A 24521-nucleotide genomic window follows, 5' to 3' on the forward strand; every position below is an offset into this window, starting at 1 on the left:
GCTTTTTTTTTCCGCCGCCACTTTTTACCACGGAGGAGGAAGTGCATCTTCCAAAAGTAAGTTAAACTCAACTTTATTTATCTTTATAGAGTATATTATTTTATGAAATTTTGATTTAGCACAAAACAATACAGGTTACTTATACAAACCTTAAAAATACTTGTATAAACCTTGGACATACAAAATTTACCACTGAAACAACTTACGAACAAAGCCTGGAGAGGCATCGTCTCCGCTAGACTGTAATTCCCCAAGACACACCACAGGAAGTGGAGAACGTATTGCCAAGGTGGTTAAGGGATAAGTGAACAATGGAGAGACTTAAGAGAAATAGGAAAAGAGGCACTAAATGTGAGTATTAAAGACAGTTTACATTTCTTTGAAGAACCATTCTGGGCCATCTTTAACCGTTAATGACAGGAATTGAAAAAAGCCTACCGGTATATGGTTCTTGCTAAAAGCCATTACAGACTAAATTAAGGATGGCACATTGTAACGTTAGTCAGAAGACCCCAAACATTTGCCACAAATCATGTATGCCAGGAGTCTCAAACCCGGGGGCCCCAAGATGATAGTTTGTGGCCCCTGCCTTAATATGAAAGTTAAAGGGACAGTATTTGGTTGCCCACTGGAAGTCGGTCTTCCGTGTGCCAAGAAAAAAACGAGTGTTAAAAGACCAACGGAAGAAGACAAAACACGGAGAGTTACAGTCACCAAAGCGCACCTTTTACTTTTGAAAGAAAGAGAAATTAGGAAAAAACAGAATATACAAAAAATCAAAAAGGACAAAAAAAGATGAAGGGTAAAAATAATAATAAGAATTATAAAACACAAAGTAAAATTTAAGAAAAAAAGATTAATTATAGTCTCTTTTCTTTGTAATTCCTTTCTTTTATGCCTGCTTTTCTTACTTCTTCCCAATTTTTTATTCCTTTAAAAAAAAAACACATTTTTTTTGTTATTCTTTGTGAAAGGCTAAGGAAAAATTTATAGAAAAAAATCTGCTTTTTGCTCACTTTCAGTCCCTGTCATTTGTAGTCTTACTTCGACTCATTTTTGGTATCACTACATGACTACATTACAGCGACATCTAGTGGACAAATGGCCGTCATATATGTGAAAAAGTATTTGCTTCCATCCTGAATTCTGTGTTTTTTGCATATTTATCACTCACAAAGATTTTAAATCACTAAAACAGTTTTAATATCACACAGAGACAACCCAGGCAATAGAAAATGCAGTGAAATGTTGATTTTGATTTTCGAGGCACACAAAAAAATCTAAACCTATCTGGCCCCATGTAAAAAAGTAATTCTCCCCTTGCTGAAATACAAAGTTACAGGGACCACAGTTTTAAGAAAGCTGGGTTCAATTCCCACTAGCCACAGCCAAAATTGATTGCCACCACCTGTGTTGAATCAAAAAAATAAATAGTTAAATCTGTTAGACAAAGTGAAGTGGGCTATGCAACCTCAAAAATACAATTAACATGCCACGATCCAAATAATATCCAGAAGGAATTAGAAAAAAAAATATATCAGTTCGGAAAAGTTCACAAAGGCATTTCCAAGGTTGTACGTCTACAGCGAACCACTGTCAAAGCCATCCTCCACAAATGGAGAAAACTGGGAACAGTGGCAAATCTTCCCAGGAGCGGTCAACCGACTAAGATAACCCCAAAAGTGCGACGAGAGCTCATCCATGAGGTTACAAAAGAAGCTTGAAACCATCCAAGGAACTGCAGGCCTTGCTGGTCTGGTCTCAATTAAGGTCACTGTTCATGACTCTTCTATAAGAAGGACACTGGCCAAAAATGACATCTAAGGGAAAGTTTCCAGGCAAAACCGCTTCTGTCACAAAAGAATACAACGTCTCATATTTGCCAAACAGCATCTTGATTATCCTCAAGACTTTTAAAAAAACATTCTGTGGCTGAGGAGTCAAAAATGTAACTTTTTGGAAGTTGTGCAGCCAGTTACATGTGGTGTAAAAATGGCACAGCGTTTGACAAAAAGGACATGACGCTAACAGCAAAGCATAGTGGTGGCAGTGTGATCGTCTGGGGCTGCTTTGCTGCCTCAGGAACAGGACATCTTACTGTGGTTGACGGAATCATGAATTTTGGTCTTTACCAGAAGATCCTGAAGGAGATAGTCCAGCCATCAATACGTGCCCTCAAGCTCAAGAGCTCTTGGATGATGCAGCAGGACAGCGATCGAAGACATACCAGCGAGTACACTGCTGAACGGTTTAAAAATAAAACAAAGGTTCTGGAGTGGCCATGTCAAAGTCCAAATTAAAATTCATTAAGATGCTGTGGTGTGACCTTAAACAGGCAGTTAATGCTATAGAACCCTCCAATATGGCAGATTTAAACGATTTAGTCAAGAGTGGGCCAAAATTCCTCCACAGCGTTGTGAAAGATTCATTACCAATTATCTTAATCGTATGTATGGACAATGTTGTTCCTGTAACTATCCATGAAGGATGTGTAGAATTTGTCCAGACCTACAAATACCTGATTGTGCAGCTGGACAATAAACTGGATCGGAATGCCAACACAGAAGCTCTGTGTAGGAAAGGGCAAGGCTGACTGTACTATCTCAGAAGGCTGGCGTCCTTCAACATCTGCAAAACGCTCCTGCAGATGTTCTATGAGACTGTTGTGGCAAGCGCCCTTTTCTATGCGGCAGCGTGTTGGGGAGTCAGCGCCAAGAAGAAGGATGCCTCTCGTCTTAATAAACTGGTGAGGAAAGCGAGCTCTGTTGTGGGTACAGAGCTGGACAGCCTGACAACAGTAGGTGAGAGACGGGCACTGAAAAAGCTGCGGTCAATCATGGATAATTCATCACATCCACGACACAGCATCATCTCCAAACCGAAGAGCAGCTTCAGCAACAGACTGCTGTCACAGTCTTGTTCTACGGACAGACTGAGGAGATCATTTCTTCCTCATGCCATGAGGCTCTTTAACTCCACCCAGGGGAGTAAATGCCCACATTAAACCACACACCCTCATTGCATATTTGTATTACAGTGTGTATTTTATGTAGCACTATCTAAATACCCTATATCAACACGTTACATATGTATTATATTATTAGATAATTTATTTATTATATTCCTTTTACTTTATTATTGTTTTATTTTCAACACAAGGATACTGCTGGAAGTGTGAATTTCCCTAAGGGGATGAATAAAATATCTATCTATCGCTGCAGAAGGTGGCTCAAAAATAGCGCTGATTAAAATGGTTCAGATGGCAATTCATTTTCACAATTCATTTTTATCTGTTCCATAACTTTTTATTTTTGGATGCCTTAATAAATTGAATCAAAATTTCTAAACTGCATTTTATACTGTATTCCCATGATTTGCCTCCGGGGGATGGAATGAGGCCCCAGCCTTAATATGAAAGTCTAAAGGGACAATGTGTATTACTGTAGGTGTTTCATTAAATTCATTAAAAAAACAAATTCAGTAGAACCTTGGTTTTCGAACACCTCTCAGTTCGAACAAATCGGAGTCCGATCAAAAATTTTGAGAAATTCTTGCTTCGCTGTTTGGTCAAAAAATCGTAGTTCGAACGCCGGTAATGCGTGAGTGCGTATGCTAGGCTGCGATGCTGAGCGGCATACAGGTGTAGATTGCTCTTTTCGTGACAAACTGTTATCGCGTGCGGACGTGCTTCATTTTGCTTTCGCTTTTAGTATAGGTGTGCGAAGTGTTTTAGCCCCTACTTATGCCTCCGAAGAAAGTCAGTGCAAGCAGCAAAGTTGCTACAGGTGAAAAAAGAAAAGTAGTGCGTACAATTATTGCATTTAAGAAAGAAATAATAGCAAAATATGAAGGTGTGCTGATCTTGCCAGACAATACCCCACCGTCCACCTGCGCCGTCTGCTGACCACCACAAAGGTAAGAAATCCTATTCATAATTCTTTTCTTTATCCTTTTTTTTAATTTTTACACGTTCGTGTTAGCGTAATCTTTCGTACGGAAGATTACAATAACGCGAACGTACGATTAGCCTGGGTTAGCTTTGTTTACGTTAAACATTCAGGGCGTTGAAACGGAGCCCAACATTCAGGGTGTTGGAACGGAGGCCCCTTTCCAATGAACCGCTCCCCACTTGTTGTGGAGACAAGGGTGCTAAATGAGTTGTAAACGACCTGATTTTTTTATTTTTACAAGTTCATGTTAGCGTAATCTTTCGTCAGGAAGATTACGATAAAGCGAACGTACAATTAGCCTGGGTTAGCTTTAGTTTACGTTAAACATTCAAGGTAAACATTCAGGGTGTTGGAACGGATTAAAACGATTTACATTATTTTTAATGGGAAAAATGATTTCGGTGATCGAACAAATCGGTTTTCGAACAGGGTTCTGGAACGGATTATGGTCGAGAACCTAGGCTGCACTGGACTGATTTACTGAAAAAATAAGCAAAAATACATTAAGAAATAAACGTTTGAAAAAAAATATATTCACAGAAATTGCATTTGTTTTACTTAATTTTAGCCTCACTTGGACGGAGCTGACCTCATTGTTGTCCATCTTGTTGCTACAGGAACCCCCCCCCCTCAAAAAAAACTTTTTTCTATGTCTTTTTTTCTCTTTTCCTTAATCACAAAATGTCTCAAAGGACTTCACAGGCCACAATTACACCACTCCTGAACTGAAAGAGACATGCGGGCAGGGAAAAAAACTCAAAACCTTACATAATTCAGTGAGTGCCAAAGAGAAACTTTCAAGTCGTTAACATTTTTTATGGAATGGTTTGTGATATTTTATTTCAACTGTTCCTGATTTCAGACAATGTTTTCCACAGGTTTTACTAGATTTTGCATCCAAGTTATTAATGAATGTATTTTGTGGCTCATGGAAAATAAGCCAAATTCCTTAATTGAGTACTTTGCCATGCAAAATGTTCAGCATTGAATGAGGGAGCAATGAGACTTCCATACAATCTAATGCCAGCTGCCGTTAATCACAAGGGAAGACTGTAGTTGTAGGATAGTGCATTAATGACTCTAAGAATATGTCGGTAGGAGGCCGAGACCTTGACTCAGCCTCTTGGCTGAAAGCAAGTGTCACAGCCTATTGGCTTTGTAGTGTATTATGATCTGACGAATAATGGACAATTGATATAAAACATAGAACAATTAATCTCTGCAAAATCACAATCGTGGAGCTCAAACCCTAGTCTGAGATTAAATTGTGATTGTGTCACAAATTTCAATGCGGGTGCACGCGGCTTATACATGGGTGCGGCTTGTGCAAGAACAAAAGTAGTAGTTCACCTAAAAAATGGTGGATGCGGCTTATAATCAGAAGCGCTCTATAGTCTGGAATTTACGGTGTTTGAAATTGCAGTTCATTTCCCCCCCCTCTCTCAGCATCTTCTCGCAGGCTGTATTTATTCTGTTGGCGGGCTGGATTTGACACCTGTGCATTAAGGGATCAAGTTTTTCCTCATGTATCATGTACTTTAGACCCAATTTAAAAATCAGGACTCTGTCCTTACACTTTTACATGAAATTCGAATTTCTCCAGATTTTTTGTGCATATACTGTAAGTAGATGGATCTTAACATCAGGTGAAAGGAAAGGCTGTGCAGAATTTTTTTCAAAATGTCTAAAACAAAGAAACATTTTGTGAATGTGGAGGAGACAGTTGACTTCGAATCAGTTTTAAGTGGTTTACCGACGTGCGCTGAGAAAATGTGATTCAGGGAAAAAGAAACCAGTGCTAGACAGTTTGAAAAGTGGTTGTTGGCCGTTTCATCAGACGTCCGCCATCACACAAAATTTTGATTAAACACAACCTTTGTGTTTGTGATGCCAACTGTAGTTCTAGGATAGTGCATTAATGACTCTAAGAATGGGTCGGTAGGAGGCTAGGAGGCCGAGACCTTAACTCAGCCTCTTGGCTGAGAGCAAGTGTCACAGCCTATTGGCTTTGTAGTGTATTATGATCTGACGAATAATGGACAATTGATATAAAACATAGAACAATTAATCTCTGCAAAATCACAATTGTGGAGCTCAAACCCTAGTCTGGGTTTAAATTGTGGTTGTGTCGTAAGTTTCAATGCGGGCGCACGCGGCTTACACACAGGTGCGGCTTGTGTAAGAACAAAAGTGGAAAATCACTTAAAAAGTGGTGGGTGCGGCTTATAATCAGGTGCGCTCTATAGTCCGGAATTTACGGTAAACACAATCAAATATTATTTGAGAAGAAACGAGAGGTACATAACGATTTTTGTGATGTTAAGAAAATCAAGTGAATGATTAAAAATCATACTACAGATGACGTGTGTTTATGTGCTAGCGCAGATGCCGAAAATTTCAATGATGTAATGAAGCATCGGCAAGCAGATAAAAAGGCATCATGCAAAAATGTGGTTTTAAAGAGGAGAGCTGGGGGGTCCGACCCCCTTCCGCAGAGGTTTAGGTGGAGACTGATAAATCAGCTATTATAATAACAAGCCTGTTTAATTGTGATTGAAAGCATAAAAACCATGCAAGTTAAAGTGGAAGTGATGAGCTTTTATCATAACATTAGTCCGTCATTCTGGCTCTTAAAAAAAGAGTGCCCATACTTTTAATTTGATAGCTCCGTTGAAATTCTATTTACCTTTTTGTTTTAAGTGCATTTCAGACATGTTGGTTGCATTGTACTTTATTTATTTAAGGTATTGTAAAAAGTTTCACGGAGCTATTTAAAAAACATTTTATGTACCTTAATGGCGGCGCCCTCTGTTGGCTGCGGCTGCATCGGCTCGCTACAACGGGTCAGGTGTATCGACATTTCGTTCTGTGTACATTGTTACAAAGAATGACAATACAAAGGAAATTATAATCATACAAATTGCTGCTAAGCCTAATTTGTTTTCGGTTTAAGTGACAGATTAGTCATGTTTGTTGTGTTGTAATTCTAATTTATTTATTGTAAAGGATTGAGAGCTATAAAGTTTTATTTGAATTTATGACAAATATTCTATGATTCTTTTTGCATTATTAAAAATTTCTGACGCCAATTTTCAAGCTCCTACAGCAAATGAATATCGGCTCGAAATATCGATTATCGGGCTCCTCCTAATATTAGTAATCAGTGCGGTATCGGCTCTGAAAATCCCATATTGGTCGATCTCTAGTTCAAATGCTACATCTTGGCCAATGCTTGTAGAGAAAATGCTGAGTAGGGCAAAGAGGAATACAAATAGGGAATGTTGATTGTAGTGGTGGTTTTGAGTCAGTCGTTTTTGGAGAGCAGGTCAAAAAAGATGATAGGTGAAGGTAGAACGACACCAGTTCACCATTTGATGGACAGGGTGACGGGAAAACGGTCCCCGTATGACTCACCATCGGTCTTCCTCTGGTCCATGGTACACATATCCACCTCCACATACTCCTGTCCTCTCACTGCAACATTAGTTGCTTTAGGTTGTCATGAAGGATGGTATCCTTGACATCACGGAAGACCAGGCGGATATTCTCAGTGTTGATGGCGGTGGTGAAATGATGGTAAAAAGGCTTCTGTTGCTGCTCCCGCCGTTTTTTGCGAAAGCACTCCACCAAAAAGGCCTGGACGTCAACCAGTTTTTTCGGGTCGCCTGTGAACTCGCCAAAATAGTCTTTGATGGACACCTGCTTCACTTTTTTCTCCAGCAGGTCCGTCTTGTTCAAGAACAAGATGATGGAAACGTTGACAAACACTCGGTTGTTAACGATGGTCTCAAAGATGTTGAGGGACTCGCTCAGACGATTTGTTTGCCTGTCTTCCATCAGGACCTGAAAAGGGAAGCAGGCAGACTTGCTTAGTGGGGTTAATGATACAGAATAGTTTGTTGGTGTTCAAACGTTGTATAAAATCAATGAATTTTATTTAAGAGCGTGGTTTCAAACTGATTTTAGCTGCGGGCCACATGCTAGAAAAAAATCTCACAGAGGGCCAGACTAATAGATTAAAGAGAAATAAAGAAGGAAAGAGGGGAACAAAAAAGAAAAAGTGAGATAAAAAGAGAGCACAATAGAGATAAAAAGGGAAGAAAAAAATGAGAAAAGAGAGATATGGAAAGATAAAGAGCATAAGAAAGAAATAGGAGAAGAAATAAAGTAAGAGATAGAGACAAATGAAAAAAGGGGAGAATGAGACAAAGAAAGAGAGGGTGAGAAAGAAAGAGAAAGGGAGATTGAAAGAACATGAGAGAAAATGAAAAAGAGAGTGAGGAGGGAAAAATAAAGACGGAGAGAAAAAAAGAATGAAAGAGAGAATGTAAACAGAGATAGAGAGAGACAAAGAAAGATTAAGGCCCAATCCCATTCCTCTCACTTGGCCCTGAGAACCCTCCAGTGAGGTCCCTCCATAGGGAAGTCCCCTCGGTGAGTGGAGTGCAAAGTGAATATTGTCCCCTAAGAAATTGGACGGGACTTGCAAGGTTCCACCCCAGTCCAGTAGATGGCCGTAATACGAATTGGCTGTAGACCTCAGTCACGTATTGGCCTATGTCAACATGTAAACAACTTGAGTCTCAACCTGTGGTGTGGCAGTTGGAGGGTCCGTGCAACTTTAAAAATGCCCGCTACAGCTGTGTTATTACCGATTGCCTGGAAGCTCATCACCTTTTCCGTGGCTCCAATCCACGGAGGAGAAATGCGCAATATTGAAGACCGCTTCGGCGCTATGTAGAACTGATTCATCTATACAAGGTACGTCCACTTATTAAAAAAAATGACCCGTTCGGTCAAATACAGTAAGGGTTAACGTACAACGCACGTTCACATAATACCCTATGTTTGTGTGGACATAAATGACAACCTACTTATTAGTATCTTAATGCCATTTTATGACATATAGTAGGGGTCTTTAATGTGTGACACGATAAAAAGTAAACAAACACAAGAACAGTCCACCTGACCCTTAAGCTGAAATGATCGTCACCAAACTTCCCTGTAGGGTCCAAACACGTTAGTTCATAATTAATTTAATTTAAGAGTTGTCATTGGATATAAAACAAGATAATTTCTACATTTTTTCATGACTCATACCTCACAGTAAAAGCTGTCTTTTTCTTTTCTATGCCCACATTTATGTCCAAATTGTTTATCTTATCTGTTGTGTTCCAGAGTGGCCATCCCATAAGCATGGGCAGGTTGGACAGGAATGTTCCCATCCTGTGCTTATGGTTCTATGCGGAGTAAGAACTCATTCAGGACTTAAGGTTGAGCAAGAAGGTCATGTGGGCCCTGCAGGAGCTGCTGAAGAGGGAACAGGACCATGGCTGGAGGTGCTGATCTACATGTACTGGCTGGCCCACGGTCTGTCCGACAGTGTGGCGTCACGGATCTTCAGTGTTCCCAGGTCCACCGTACACAGAATTGTCCACAGTTAATATGGAATAAATTGCCCAAAAGCCACGTTTCAGGCTCTGGAAGTCAGACCCACATTTGCATCCTGTGCTTTTCTGCATTACTATTTAATAAACGTCTTTATTTTGAGTAACACCTTGGTGGTTTATTTCATAATGATGTGAGATACTGTGTGTGAACTATGTGACTGTTGGACAGAAAACAACAACAAATCACTCTGGGTTAAATAATAGTTTACTTTCAGAAAAACAAACACACATTAGGCCGAAATATATAATAGTAAATAAATAATGTGTCACAAAATGTAACAAAAATATACCAATACTTCCATAAAACTGGAAAACACAAACTGAAACTTCATTGAATTCTTAATAAAATAAAATATTTTCCTTTTATAAAACAAAGGGAAACATTGCAGAGATGTCACTGTTCCGGCAATTAGTCCACGAGCTTCCCAAAAAGGATCAGGAACCGCTCAGTTTTGGCCTGTTTCCTCGTGCCTTTTCTTCACTCTGGCAGACTCCTCTTTCAAAAAGTCAAGGAGTGTATCGTGCTTCCTTTTTTTCTGGGTGATTTGGGGTTTGGCGCCGGATTGGAAGATGCCGACGACGTGCCCGGTGGCGTGGATGGTGTGGTAGCTGTGATGGTGGCCAGCTCTTCCACGGGACGTTCTACAGTGGCCTTTAGGTTGGGTGGAAAAAAACAAGAATTACTTAATGCTGGTGTATTGTACAAAAACAACTGTGTATAGGATGCTGAACAAGTTGATGTGAGACAGGAAATTATAGGATGTGTTCTGGATAATTATTTCATAGTGAATAGATACACAAACCTGACATGTTATTCTTATGGCTGGAAGAGCCTTCTATTGGCCAGCATCACATGTGCTTTAGAATTGTCTCCAAATTTGGAAAACATTTTCAGAAGGTAATTAGTTTATTTAATATGTGTTTACAGAGAAAGCAGTGGACTAAGTGATAGTTATTAGTTTCATCTGTATTTCCACGTGAAATTCGGAGACATTACTCATGAATGATGATGAAAACTAATGCATTCTGATCTCACATGAAAGAATCATATTGTAAATAAAACACGACACCCGGAATTGTGTGCAGTAAACAAGCGCATATATCCAGGGCGTTATTGTGACTATTCTGCTTTAGCGACTGGCCATGTAGATGTAAAAGCACGACTCGTTTAAGATAAAAACAGGGATAGGCTGAACCGTAATTTTCTGCAGTTATCCAACTCTACGGTTTGGAGTATGAAGAGTTGTTTGCGGCTCCCTCGGTAACTTTGTGGAGATTAAAGTAGCGATTTTGCAATGTTAATGTTTTAATGCGAAAATACGATTTTCTATTGCATTGAAGTCTAACTAAGATATCTCAATAGATTTCGTTGCAAATACCTGCGTAGTTGTGGAAAACTACTTAGATTTGTGCGGTTCCTTTCCAGCCATGTTTGTTGATATTGAGAATTCGCAAAGCCTTCTGGGTAGTCACCTCGCTCCAAGTGGGGTACCGACCTCCCTCGATCTGAAGTGGTTATGTCATGGTTGAGGGCACTTCTCCCTCGGTCTTGAGAGTATTGGGACACATCCCATTTTCACGTGAACGCGCAAAACCGAGTGACTAAGGCAAATAGCGAGTGAAAGTGAGAAGAATGGGACGCAGCCTAAGAAAAACAGGTCAAGTTACTTTGAGAGTGTCGCCTGGCTTTGGTGGCATCAAGTAGACATATTTAAAAGTACAGCTGATTTTTCTCTTTCGTTTCTCTCGGCAAGACAGGCCAGATTAAAAACCTTGGCGGGGCTGATCCTGCCTGCATGCTGCATGTTTGACACCCGTAAGAGGTAAGCTCGGGCCTGAAAAAATTCCAGCTCGACCAAGTCACTTAATTTGCAGGATCGAGGACGGAGCAAGCCCGATAATTTTCATTTTATTTATAAGGACTCAGGAGGGGAGAGGTGATTTATTATAACAAATTAAAGCCTATCTATTGCAACTAAATCAAAGTTAAACAAGACTATATAAACATTTACATCTTATTTTTCAGTGTCTGCAAAAGTTACATTAACTGACAATTTTCCATCACTGACAAACTTTTTGAAAGGTTTGACGGGTTGAAGCCATAAAACACAGCAGCCTTACTCCCATAAGAATCTGGCGCAACACTTTGAGAGAGGCAGAAAAACAAAGTAGAACAGTGACAGGTGGATAATAGACAGGGACAGGAGGGAATTCTTTGAATTGATACGAGGTATCTGAGATGCTTGGGCTGTGTGCATTTTTTTTTACACTTTCCAGGCCATATCTAACTCATTTCTGCTTTGAATAAAAAAAATAAAGGTATGTGGTCATCCACACAACCAACTCAACAAGGATACAGTTGATAAGGATGTTTACATCTGGTCTAAAAGAAGTCAACATAGTATTTGAAGCAACATATTGTCACTTTGCTGGCGAGAAGTATGAAGTTATCTTTAACACTAACATCTCTAACGTTCGGCTGACGTTAGCTAATGTTAGCTATTGGCTGCGTACTACATCTCGTGACTTTGTTTACTTGGAGTTTAGTGGCCTTTTATGTGCTGGTGTTTGTACTTTGGTAATCATATGTGAGTGAAAAAAAATCTAGCTAGGCTAACACAGAGCTTTAATCTAGGTTTAGTATTATAAAAGCTAGTAGCAATAACAAAGCCTATTTTACAAGTCACATGAAGTTATTTTAATTATGGTAGTTGAATGTAAATTACAGTTCTTACCCTGCATTGCATAAAACACTGCTGATGCTCTAACTCAGGGATGGGGAACCCATGGCTTGTGAACCATTTATGGCTCTTTTTAGGAGTACATATGGAGATAAAATGGCACTCATGCAATTCCTTAACGTATTGTATGGAGTCGATTTTCACAGTGCCAAGTGAAGACATGACTGACTGATTGTAGGGTTTGGTATGTATGGGACACAATTTTAACTACAGTTTACAGTCTGGGTATCACACCAACAGACCCTGTTTTGACTGTAAATCACTAAATAATCCTGTTTATTGTTGAGTCGCCTTATGATGGAAAGCCATCTAACAAACTTTAAATATCCAGAAGCTTTAGCAAAGCACCTAGAGTAGTTTGATTGGGTGAGCGGTGGGAATGGGTGGAGCTATGACCAGGGCGCACACACTACTCATCCGCAGTCTGCACTGAAGGTAAATATGTTGGTGTCCTCCTTTGCGGTATTTCGTGACATTTTTCCCAAAATCTTTGCTTGCACTTTGTTTGGACACAAAAATAACAATCAAAATGAGCCTCAAGACTCTTAAATAAGTAAGGGAGGGAGACAAATTTCAAGTCGTATGTTTATACTGATATCGGACACAGGCTATGGCATTTCATAAATTTTATCAAATCATCAAATGACACACAATGAAATAAACAAGAATTTGCACTGCAATACGTGGCAGTTTGCAATTTTGTTGAATTTGATCTTCAAAAATATGGAGTGGCCTCGCTCTCAAAAAATACATATACTATTTACTTTTATTGCTCTTTGGATCAAAAAGTTTCCTGGCCACTGCTTTAGCTTGCTGTTTAAGATTGATACGACAACAAGATGAGGTTTATCTTGTTTACACTGTGACCTGTTTTTCTTTTGCCTGAAGCTAAAGCTTTTCATTGACCTTTTCAACAAATACATGATTAATATAACATTCCAGTGCATAGTTCAGAATATTTTGGTGACTGAGACCTTTGTGGCCCCACAAAACATCAATTGCCTCCGGCCAAATGTCTCCTACTGTGACACTTGCCTTAGCGCTCTTCACAGAACGTTGAATGTTTGTCCGAGTGAGTAAAGGGGGCAAGAGTTAGCCATAGCTCAATTGGTACTTTAAGTTTTTGCCAAGCTTTAACTCAACAGAGAGGTGCTGTAAATTAACATTTATGCTGTATTTGTAGCTTACCTCAAACAGGGCATAGTTGTTAGAATGGAATCTATATTTTTAATGCCCTTGTAGGCATTTCCTGTTCATTCGTAAATGGTAAATGGTCTGCATTTATTTATCGCTTTTCAAATCAATGAGGACCTCCCAAAGCGCTTTACGATGTGCTTCACACTTACCCATTCACTTACACTCACACACCAATAGTGGCCATGCAGCCATGCAAGGCGCCGACCTGCTTATTGGGGGCATTAGGGATTCAGTGTCTTGCCAGCGATCCCAAGACGAGCGCTCTACCTCCTGTGAAAGTAGAGCAGAATATTTGAAATCGAGAGTTCAAGTGCAGTTCATTCAACCATCTATTTACAATTTGGATACTCTGTTCATGTCCATGAGTAGGTGGAACCCATCCCATCTGACAGGAGACAGGCAACCATTCACACTAAATAGTCAAGTGAGCCATTAATACCATTACTGGTATCAACGAAATGTAGTTGGGTGCTAAATGTTGTATGTGGTCTTGATACTTTTGAAGCATCAGATATCTGAACACAAAAGGTGCAGTAACAAATAGACCTATAATAATGACAGGCATATTAATCCTTTGCAAAGAATATTTATGCTTAAGTCAAGTCATGTTTATTTGTATAGCCTTTAATCACAAGAAGTCTCAAAGGGCTGTACAAACTACAGACTATCGGGTACGGACTTATATCACCATCTTGATAAAAAAAAAAAAAATACATGAAGGAAAGGGACAGCTCAAAAACCTCAGCATGAGTAAATTAATAAACCTTGAGAAGGGGGCCACACAAGGTGGTGTCATTTAATGAACATAAATATTCAAAAGTGATTTCTATACAAGGTGCAAGGGACGGCATTGACTCAGGAGGCAAAGCGCTCGTCTTGGGATCAAGAGTTATATGTCGAAGTGTCCTTGGGCAAGACACTGAATCCCTAATGCGCCCGATAGCAGGTAGTTGCCTTGCATGGCTGACGCTATCAGTTAATTAGTGTGTAAAAGGGAAAAGTGTGAAGCACATTGTATAGCGCTTTGGGAGGTCTTTATTGACTTTAAAAGTGCTGTATAAATGCAGAACATTTATTTACAACCTGCGGATTTGTGATTATTTCCCAAAAAACTGACAAGAAAATTAGACACTGCAAGAGTAACTTCTGGTAGCTTTACTAAAACAATAACACAAAATTCTTTATATGCTGGTCATCATATAGAAGAGATGAGTAGAGCACAGTGTATTTTGATGCTGCAAGACTATGTGAGGATCTATTGGTATGATGTTGGAAAGATTTCTGACCCTTAATACGAAATTATTTACAGAAACGATAATGCAGAAGTGAACAGATCAAGGAGAAACACGTTATGTTTGCACTGACAGGACACAACCGCCAATTTAGGGGTACGAGGACCACAACTCAAGAGAACAGATAACACAGGCTTTATCGTTTGTTCACTTATTCATGTTTACAACTGCTTTTGCTCACAAGGGGTGGGGTACTGGAGCCTTTTATCTAGCCATTCAGCATAATTGATTTATCTATGTAACAGAAAACAGCTATGATTTAATGTAAACATTTTTTGGCTACTGTATGTAAATAAGCAGGTCTTTACTTGTTCATCAGTTCTTCCATGAAGTGGCCCAACACACTTCTTTTGGGGAAAAGCAATGACTAACAAGTTCGATGCATGGCTTGCATCAGGTTTTTCCCCAACAGTAAAGACTTAACATTGCTATTACCATTGTTTATAAGTGTTATTTGTTAAGTATTAGTCATGGTCAGTATTTTATGCTAAAGGTGCTGTAACTTTTGGAGGTAAATGTCTTAATGCAAGTATAACAGAGCAAGGTCAAGTCAAGTCATGTTTATTTGTATAGCACTTAATCAAAAAGAGTCTCAAAGGGCTGCACAGATTTTTGCAAACCACAGGCTATTATTACACCATCCCCTGATCTAAAACCTACATGAGGGCAAGGAAAAACTCAAAAACCTCAACATGAGGAAAATGAAGAAACCTTTGCAAGGGAGCCCACATGAGCCGATCCCCCTTCCAGGACGACCAGGCTGCAATGGATGATGCAATAACAGATAATAAACAGATATTTTCAACATAAAATATAGGTTATTCATATGCTACAGAATAGAAGTGTTTTAAGACTAGATTTAAACAGTTCCACTGAGGTTGCAGATCGAATCCCAGGGGGAAGAGCATTCCACAGGACTGGGGCATGAATGGAGAACGCTCTCTTTTATCAAGTATAGAGGTAAGAATTTAGGCCAGAGTCCGTCAAAATCACCCTTACTTTCTCCTAACTAATAAAACATGAACCTTTGGGTTTGCTTTTGGCTCGGTCCTTCAAATCAAGTCACCGTATTTTCCGCACTATAAGGCGCACCTAAAAGCCTTTATTTTTTTCAAAAACTGACCGTGCGCCTTATATATGGATCAATATTAAGTCGCAAGGTCTCGCAACAAAGGCAAGCAGCCACCGACTAGATTTTTCCTCGTAAGCGATGTGGTCCGCGGTGTATGCTGGGATACATATGCCGGCGTTTCATTTCCCAGCCAATGTGTCAATCATCATTTGAATCGATCACTATTGGCTAAAGTCATTCGGAGGTAAAGGGGGCGGATCCTTTTTATCATTTACAGGCTCGCATAGACTAAAGGGGCAAAACAAAGCCTGCAATTGGCCGAAAAAGATGAATGTGAATAGCATGTTTGGTTGTCTACGGCATAGAGAAAACATGTTTTACCAATCTGTATTTGTAAATATTTTATTCTCCTAGATTTACTACACTCACGGATATAAGAGGACCATGGTTGCACATTATTATTGAACGCAACGACTTCGGTGAGCTACTCCGGCTATATATTTTCCCAGTATCTTGTTTCAGAGTGATCTAGATGTTTCTGTGATGGGTCTTTTTTTAATTAAACTCAATTCCAAGTGTTTATTGTCATATGCACAGTAAAGTTGCGAGCGAAAAAGAAAATAGAAACTAATGAATGGTTGGAATTTCTTGAATCCCAAGACCTTCCGAATGATGGAACGATTCATTTGAGTGACATCGTACGGACACCGCATCTGCACGTGTCTACGACACGTATTTGCTTCTTTGCAAGCTTTCGGAATGTTAAGGGGGTAATAAGTTTGACTGAACTATCTGAGTGTTTTGTCGAAGTTCCCATTGTAGTGCCTTATAATCCGGTGCGCCTTATGTATGGAAGATATAGGACCAAAAACTATTTTTTGGGGGTGCGCCCTATAACCCGCTGCGCCCTATAGTGCGTAAACTACGGAAATTGGTCGGGGTCGGGCTGGTTGGGGTTTTATACCCGCAGGCCATGTCGGTCTGTATCATTTCGGTGTGAAATAACCTCTAATCAAGAATTATGCTTACCTTAAGTGTAACTTGAGTACTGGTATGTATAAAAGCAATTCAAGCCAAAACAAGTTTATTGGCGTATGGTAGCTCTTTAAAATTGTTAGAAACTCAGGATCTCCGAGATATTCAAATGTTTTATGCATTCTTGAGATACAAAAGGGCCGCACACACAGTTGCAGCAGCTTGGTGCTCATTTCTTCAGCGCTTTGTTTTCCTCTGGATGCTTGTTTCTTTGCATCCTGGGTCATTCTTGTCAGGCTAACAACATTTATACAAGATATCGATATAGTTTCCGCGTTTACCTATTGACACAAAATAAATAAATAAACAAACAAACCTAAATCACCCTTCCTTCCTTCCTTCTCCCAGGTCTTCACCAATAAAATATAAAATTCGGGTTTGCTTCGGACTTGGTCCCTTAAATAAAGTTAATTAGTCGAGCTCGGACTGGGTCGGGCTTTTATACCCGAGGCCAGGGTCGGGCTAGAATTTTTAGTCCCGATCCTACCTCTACTATAGAATACATTATTTTCAAATCGAGTTTCAAATTATAGACTTCAATTATAGGCCTTAATTAGCATACAGCAAAACAATACCATATTTTCTGGACTAGAAGTCGCCCTTGCCTAAAAATGCATAATTAAGAAGAAAAAAATATTTATATGATGTACCAGAGTATAAGTCACATTTTTGAGGGAAATTTATTTTATAAAACATACTTGCCTCACATGCGCCTAAGACGCGATGGGTCCCCAGTTCAAGACCGGGTGGAAACATTTGTTGGCCTGGAGGGATGGGTGCCACCAGGCTGTAACTGCCCAAGACACACGACAGGAAATGGTGCCCCTATGACCCTACTGGTGAAGGGACAACCCATCACCCGCTTGAAAGGATATTTAAAACAAAAGCGAGCAACCAACTGAATAAGTCTGTACACACACGCTTCCATACTCAAGACCATTCCACTTATGAAAAACGTTAGATACGAACATTATTTTCAGGATGTCGAAAAATATACGGACCTTGCTGTAAGTTAAATTTTGTATTGTGTGCACCTTTTTCTGAGTACAGGACAGTACTGTATTGCTTCTTTCCGCCACCACTGGCGTGGAGCGCTGTGAGAGGTCACCCAGCATCCACCCCTAAGAAGAAAACTGCTTCCTCTTCCTAGTTCAGGTGTAAACATTCTATACTGTATCTCCAGTGCGCTAAGAACTTTGACATTTTTATTGTTTAATATCTTGTGCAGCCATCCATTAAATATGGTTGGTGTCGAGTGCAAATAAGAGGCGAGCCGTTTCTTTTGAAATGAAAGTGGAATATGGAAGCTGTTGAGAAGATGGTTGGCTCGCTTTTTTGGGCCACTTGACTTTATGCCAGACGAGGAAGTAGCCTAACTCTTGAAGCCCATCTTCCAAAAGTAAGTTAAACTTAACTTTCTTTATCTTTATAGAGCATAATATTTTATGAAATGTATTTTTAGTACAAAACTATACAGGTTAATTATACAACCCTTAAACATACTTACGTACACCTTAAACATACACAATATAGCACTGAAGCAACTTACAAACGATCGTCCGGATCTCGTTCATAAGTAGGGCAGCGTCTGTATAATAATGTTACATGATTGACATGCCTGGTAATGTCAGTAACGGATTGACATATCGAGTTTTACAGATAAGTCTTGCATAAAGAACATACTTATCAAACTATCAGTTTAAATCAAAATCACTAAATCAAATGAAAAATTTCATCCTGTCAAACTGTCAAGGTAAACATTTTCGCTGCTTCTGTGTTTACGCCACTTACGTCAGACTCATCGTCACTCCCGCCTTCTGCTTGCGATATGTAGAATATGATTTCCTTTTCGGTGCCATTTTTTGTTCCATAGTTTTAATAAAAGGGCAGCATGGCGGATGAGTGCTTAGCATATCTGCAGTTCTGAGGTCGTGGGATCAAACCTTCCTGTTTGAAGTTTGCATGTTCCCCCCATGTGCATGGATTTCCTCCCGGAACTCCGGTGTCCTCCCACAATCCAAAAACATGCATTTCAGGTTTATTGGCCGGTCCGAATTGTCTTTAGGTGTGAATGAGTGAGTTGTCTGTCTCTGTGTGCCCTGTGACTGGCTGTCAATCAGTTCAAGGTGTCCCCTGCCTATGGCCCGAGGACAGCTGAAATGGGCTCTAACACCCCTGCGACCCTACTGAGGATAAGTGGTGCAGATAATGGATGGATGTTTTTATAAATAAAAAATCCCTTTTGAGCAAGTTAGAAAATAATTGAATAACGCATTATCTGAACGTTTTTATCCCGATTAGTAAGAAAAGGTGGTGTCATTTGATCAACATAAATATTTTCAACTTCAAAAGTTTCAATACAAGATGCAAATTCTCTGTGTTTTACTGTGCTATTACATTTACCCCCCAAAAGATACTAAATTATTTTACTGAAGTTTGGGCGAGTGATGTATGTAGGGGGGGCATTTGTCGGAACAACAGGGCAAGGTTGATATTATCAACACAGGCCTAGAGCGCCCTCTTGCGGGTTAGTGTTAAAATGTGCAATGATATACCCATGGGAAATGATGTGTCAAAAATTTCACAGATTAGTCGCTTCCGGAGTATAAGTCGCACTCTGGCCAAACTATTAAAAAAAAAACTACTACTGCTGCTATAGTCCAGAAAATATAGTGAGTACTCTTCCACTTAGGAGTTTCATTAAAGTTGTAATTTGTAATTTGATTCTACGAAGGCACTTACTTGATCATATTCAGACGAAGAGACAAGGAAAAGGATGGATGTGACTGAGTCGAAGCATTCAAACCAGCGCCGCCTCTCAGAACGCTGACCGCCTACATCAACCATTTTGAAAGGCACATTTTTTATCTCAAAGTTGTACTCGTGGATGCCCTTGGTGGGCTTTCGGGCCAAGAGGATGTCCTGCTGGTTGGGAAGGTAGTCCTGAAAGATAACAAAAATAAAATGCACATTTGGAGATCTATGGTTTAAATCATTGATGGTAAGAGTAGCACAAATCACTGTAGTGCAGTCTGGATAAATGTGGGGCTTACGATTCTTAATCTACCTTGTTGATGTCCCCATTTAAAACTCCTGAATTCCTGAAATACCACAGAGAGTAACAGACGACAAACTCTAGAAGTGTGTTTATGTTACATTCCAAACACGCAAGATCACAATTAAGATTTTTAGTACCAGTATGCATGTGACCTTTATATCCACTAATTACACCTAAAATCTTGATTTTAACACTCCCTTGCATCATTCATTCATTAATATTTCCAGCCACTTTTCCTTAAGAATCTCAAACAGATTGCTGGAAACAATCCCAGCTGACATGGCAATGGCACCCTGGACTGCTTCTCAGATAGACGCAGGGTACAGAGCTAGACAATGCATTCACACTCTATTTCAAACATAGGGACAATTTTAACTCACCTATCAAAATGCATGTATGTTTTTGGAAAGTGGGAGTGCCCTGAGAAAATCGATGCAAGCACGCGCAGAAGATGCAAAATGTAATTATTTATGAATTTGTTAACTTGGTCGATGCCATAACGCAGGGATCGGGAACCTTTTTGACCCAAGAGCCATGAAAGCAAAAATATTTGAATTTTTCTTGAGAGAGAGAGAGAGAGCCACACCATATATTTTAAGACAAAATACAACAAAACTACCAAACCTGCTCTCCAGAAAAAAGCTTTAGCGCATTTGATTTCACTGTGTGATGTGAGATTGTTTGATAAAATCTATGAAATAATGAAATTGCCAGGGCCCATGTCCCATATGACTATAAATATACCGCTTAAAATGAATGTCCCTTCCGCAGTTACTTAAGAGTGTTGAGTCATTTTTGTTCAAAATAATGGTTTCATAACCAGTTGCAAGCAAAGTTATTTTGTAAATATGTGACTAAATACTACAAACGAGGGTACCATTATATTTACCATAGGTGCAGACAGCGCTGGGCAAGGAGGAGGAGGGCAGGCGCCCTGTGTATAGCTCAGCCCATTCCCATCGCTAACCCACTCAAAATGCTCAAGATGCTTTGCTAGAGATTTTGGGTAAAAAGTTTGTTTTGTTCTGAAACTTACCGTCAGTCCGAGTTTTTCCAAATTGTCCAGGAAATACCTGACTGACTCCCCCTGAGACAAGAAGGAAAAGGTGTGAATAAGTAGTGTTAGTTATGCGCGGGTATGTAACGTAGCTCATATTATTTTTTTTCTCCATTACAGCGCTGTTACCATTACTGATGGTCAAAAGCTGGGCTGCAGAATGTCAACAACGGCGTGCCCCTGCAAACCTGACAGTTTTCTGCGGTGCGTTTTTTTGCCCTCCTCAAGAGTTGTTTCGCCACATTTTTTGGGAAATAGTGACTAGAGTAAAATTGCGACTATGAATACAATATTTACTAATGCACCGAAAGAAAAGGCAATATGAGCACCCTGAATCGTGTGGTTCGCGAATGAAACATTTTTATGAGACGACTCTTGGAAGTGAAGGAAGGCTCCCTATCAATCAACAACTGGTTCCTTCCAAGACGCCATTTTTCTTTTAGTGTTAATTTGTCTGTATAAAAATATTTTTTTCTTTTTATCTCATTTTACCTCCCTTTTTTCCTTTGTCATTGTATTATTTCTTCTGTTTCTTTTTTTCCCCGCTAATTGGTAATGTAGAGATTTAAGCAACAAAACAGCTCTTTTTAACGAGCCAAGACAGAAATAAAAACGTTTCTCTAAAAATAGTCAGAATGTCAATCTTTTTAAGTAAACTCCAGTCAAAGACTGCAATGTTTTGTATTTGCTCAGAAAATGTCTAGTTCGTCTATGACCACAACTTCTTTTTAAAGTGACGAAAATGGTAACTTTCACTGGTAACTAGTTACTTTCACTATAGAGTAATTCAGTGACTAACTCAGTTACTTTTTAGAAGGAGTTGTGAGTAACTATAACTAATTACTTTTTAAAGTAAAGGGCCCAACATTGTGAATAAGTAAATGTTAACAATTATCCATTTATATACAGTGCATCCGGAAAGTATTCACAGCGCTTCACTTTTTTCACATTTTGTTATGTTACAGCCTCAATCCAAATTGTATAAATTGAATCTCATCTCATTAGCTGCACCGCTTATCCTCAGTAGGGTCGCGGGGGAGCTGGAGCCCATCCCACCAATAATCGGGCAATGGGCAGGGGACACCCTGAACTGGTTGCCAGCCAATCGCAGGGCACACAGGGACAGACAACTCACTCTCTCATTCACACCTAGGGACAATTTGGACCAGCCAATCCACCTGAAATGCATGTCTTTGGAATGTGGGAGGAAACCGGAGTGCCCGGAGGAAACCCACACAAGCACGGGGAGAACATAAAAACTCCGCACAGGAAGTCCGGTATAGCTGGATTTGAACCCACACAGGAGGTTCCCAAGACCTTAGAACTGTGCCGCACACGCGCTAACCACTGCGCCGCCGTGCTGCCCATTAATTTAATCTCTTATCTCAAAATTCTACTCAAAATACTCCATTATGACAATGTGAAAAAGGTTATTTTTTAACTTTTTTTGAATTTATTAAAAATAGAAAACTAAAATCACATTTACATAAGTATTCACAGCCTTTGCCATGAAGCTCAAAATTGACCTCTGGTGCATCTTTTTTCCACTGATCATCCTTGAGATCTTTCTACAGCTTGATTGGAGTCCACCTGCAGTAAATTCATTTGATTGGACATGATTTGGAAAGGCACACACCTCTCTATATAAGCTCCCACAGTTGAGTGTGCATGTCAGAGCACAAACACCAAGCATGAAGTCAAAAGAACGGTCTGTAGACCTGCGAGACAGGATTGTCTTGAGGCACAAATCTGGGGAAGGATACAGAAAAATTTCTGCTGCTTTGAAGGTCCCAATGAGCACAGTGGCCTCCATTATTCGTAAATGGAAGACATTTGGAACCACCAGGACTCTTCCTAGAGCTGGCCGGCCTTCTAAACTGAGCGATCGGGGAAGAAGGGCCTTAGTCAGGGAGGTGACCAAGAACCCGATGGTCACTCTGTCAGAGCTCCAGCGTTCCTCTGTGGAGAGGAGAGCCTTCCAGAAGGACAACCATCTCTGCAGCAATCCACCAATCAGGCCTGTATGGTAGAGTGGCCAGACGAAAGCCACTCCTTAGTAAAAGGAACATGGAAGCCCGTCTGGAATTTGCCAAAAAGCACCTGAATGACTCTCAGACCATGAGAAACATTCTCTGGTCTGATGAGACAAAGATTGAACTCTTTGATGTGAATGCCAGGCGCCATGTTTGGAGGAAACCAGGCAATGCTCATCACCAGGCCAATACCATCCCTACAGTGAAGCATGGTGGTGGCAGCATTGTGCTGTGGGGATGTTTTCCAGCAGCAGGAACTGGCAGCCTAGATAGGATAGAAGGAAAAATGAATGCAGCAATATATAGATATCCTGGATGAAAACCTCCTCCAGAGCGCTCTTGACCTCAGGCTGGGGCGAAGGTTCATTTTTCAGCAGGACAACGACCCAAAGCACACAGCCAAGATCTCAAAAGATTGGCTTCAGAACCACTTCGTGAATGTCCTGGAGTGGCCCAGCCAGAGTCCAGACTTGAATCCGATCGAACATTTCTGAAGAGATCTGAAAATGGCTGTGCACAAACGTCTCCCATCCAAACTGATTGAGCTTGAGAATTATTGCAAAGAAGAATGGGCAAAACTGCCTAAAGATAGGTGTGCTAAACTTGTTGGATCATATTCAAAAAGACTTGAGGCTGTATTTGCTGCCAAAGGTGGATCAACAAAGTATTAAGGCTGTGAATACTTATAGTTTTCTATTTTTAATAAATACAAAAAAAGTAAAAAAAAAAAATTCACATTGTCATAATGGAGTATTTTGTGTAGAATTTAGTGATAAGAGATTAAATTAATACAATTTGGAATGAGGCTGAAACATAACAAAATGTGGAAAAAGTGAAGCGCTGTGAATACTTTCCGAATGCACTGTATTTTCAATCTTAGCCTGTGCTGAGACCACAATACTGACTATGATCCAGTCAAAATCAACTGATCTATGTTCTGTGCACAAATAATATTCACAATGGGAAATAAAAAACAGAGCTACAAATATGTGACTGCCTGTAAGTTTATCAGGCCAGAATGAACAAAACATTCTATTTTCTTTCACAAAAAGTCGAGTAAAAGGATCACAGCAGACTGATAAGAGTATGTCTGGTTTTCTCTTATTTATTTAATTAAAAACCTGTAGGTTGAAAAAGGCCTTGATTTGTTTCCTCCAAGTTAGTGTTGGGCTGGACAATCAATTTTATCTGGATTTTGACTTCTCTTTATGTGTTGCATATGTTTAAATACAGATGAAACACAATACGTTCGTCACATTGTGGAAAGATCACACTTGTTACAAGCTCAAAATGAATCAACTTTTTTCTGCTATCCCGAAGCATCCTTTTAAGCTGTATTGACTTCAGTCGGAGTAGACTGTAGAATAAACACATAAAAGAATTTCTTCAATTTTATGTTTAAATATAAAACATTGCTTGTTTAGCGGTAATGTCAATAGAGGAACACCTTCAAATTCAGATTCAGATCTACTTTATTGTCATTCTAGTACACGTGTATACAGAACGAAATGTCGATACATCTGAACCGCACAGTTTCCTTGAATGTACAGATATAAGTAAAAGTTGTATTGTATTATGGCTACGTATAGTATTTTACCATAGTGCCGATAGTGCAAGAGGAGTAGCTAACCAGATG

The 24521-nt window shown here is 39.7% G+C and overlaps 1 protein-coding gene across 5 annotated transcripts in view; it reads right to left on the reverse strand.

Moving 5' to 3' along the window:
* Window positions 1-24521, reverse strand: part of gna13b (guanine nucleotide binding protein (G protein), alpha 13b) — a 58276-nt gene that overhangs the window by 23381 nt on the left and 10374 nt on the right. For 2 of the 5 annotated variants that reach the window (XM_088329828.1, XM_088329665.1), the window contains exons 3-5: window positions 20832-20882; window positions 19480-19680; window positions 1-7793 (exon numbers count right to left, since the gene is read on the reverse strand). The exon at window positions 1-7793 is cut by the window's left edge and continues 23381 nt beyond it. In XM_088329828.1, the coding sequence (XP_088185954.1) occupies window positions 7422-7793; window positions 19480-19680; window positions 20832-20882 (624 nt within the window). In that variant the 3' untranslated portion in view covers window positions 1-7421. Of the gene's footprint in view, window positions 7794-9587; window positions 10053-19479; window positions 19681-20831; window positions 20883-24521 lie in introns of those variants that run through there. The other 3 variants (XR_015849858.1, XM_088329887.1, XM_088329755.1) reach the window with 3 other exon arrangements.

This window comes from Urocampus carinirostris, chromosome 1 (assembly GCF_059441175.1).
Source record: "Urocampus carinirostris isolate Australia breed hairy pipefish chromosome 1, RoL_Ucar_1.0, whole genome shotgun sequence".
In the NCBI taxonomy this organism is placed as follows: domain Eukaryota; kingdom Metazoa; phylum Chordata; class Actinopteri; order Syngnathiformes; family Syngnathidae; genus Urocampus; species Urocampus carinirostris.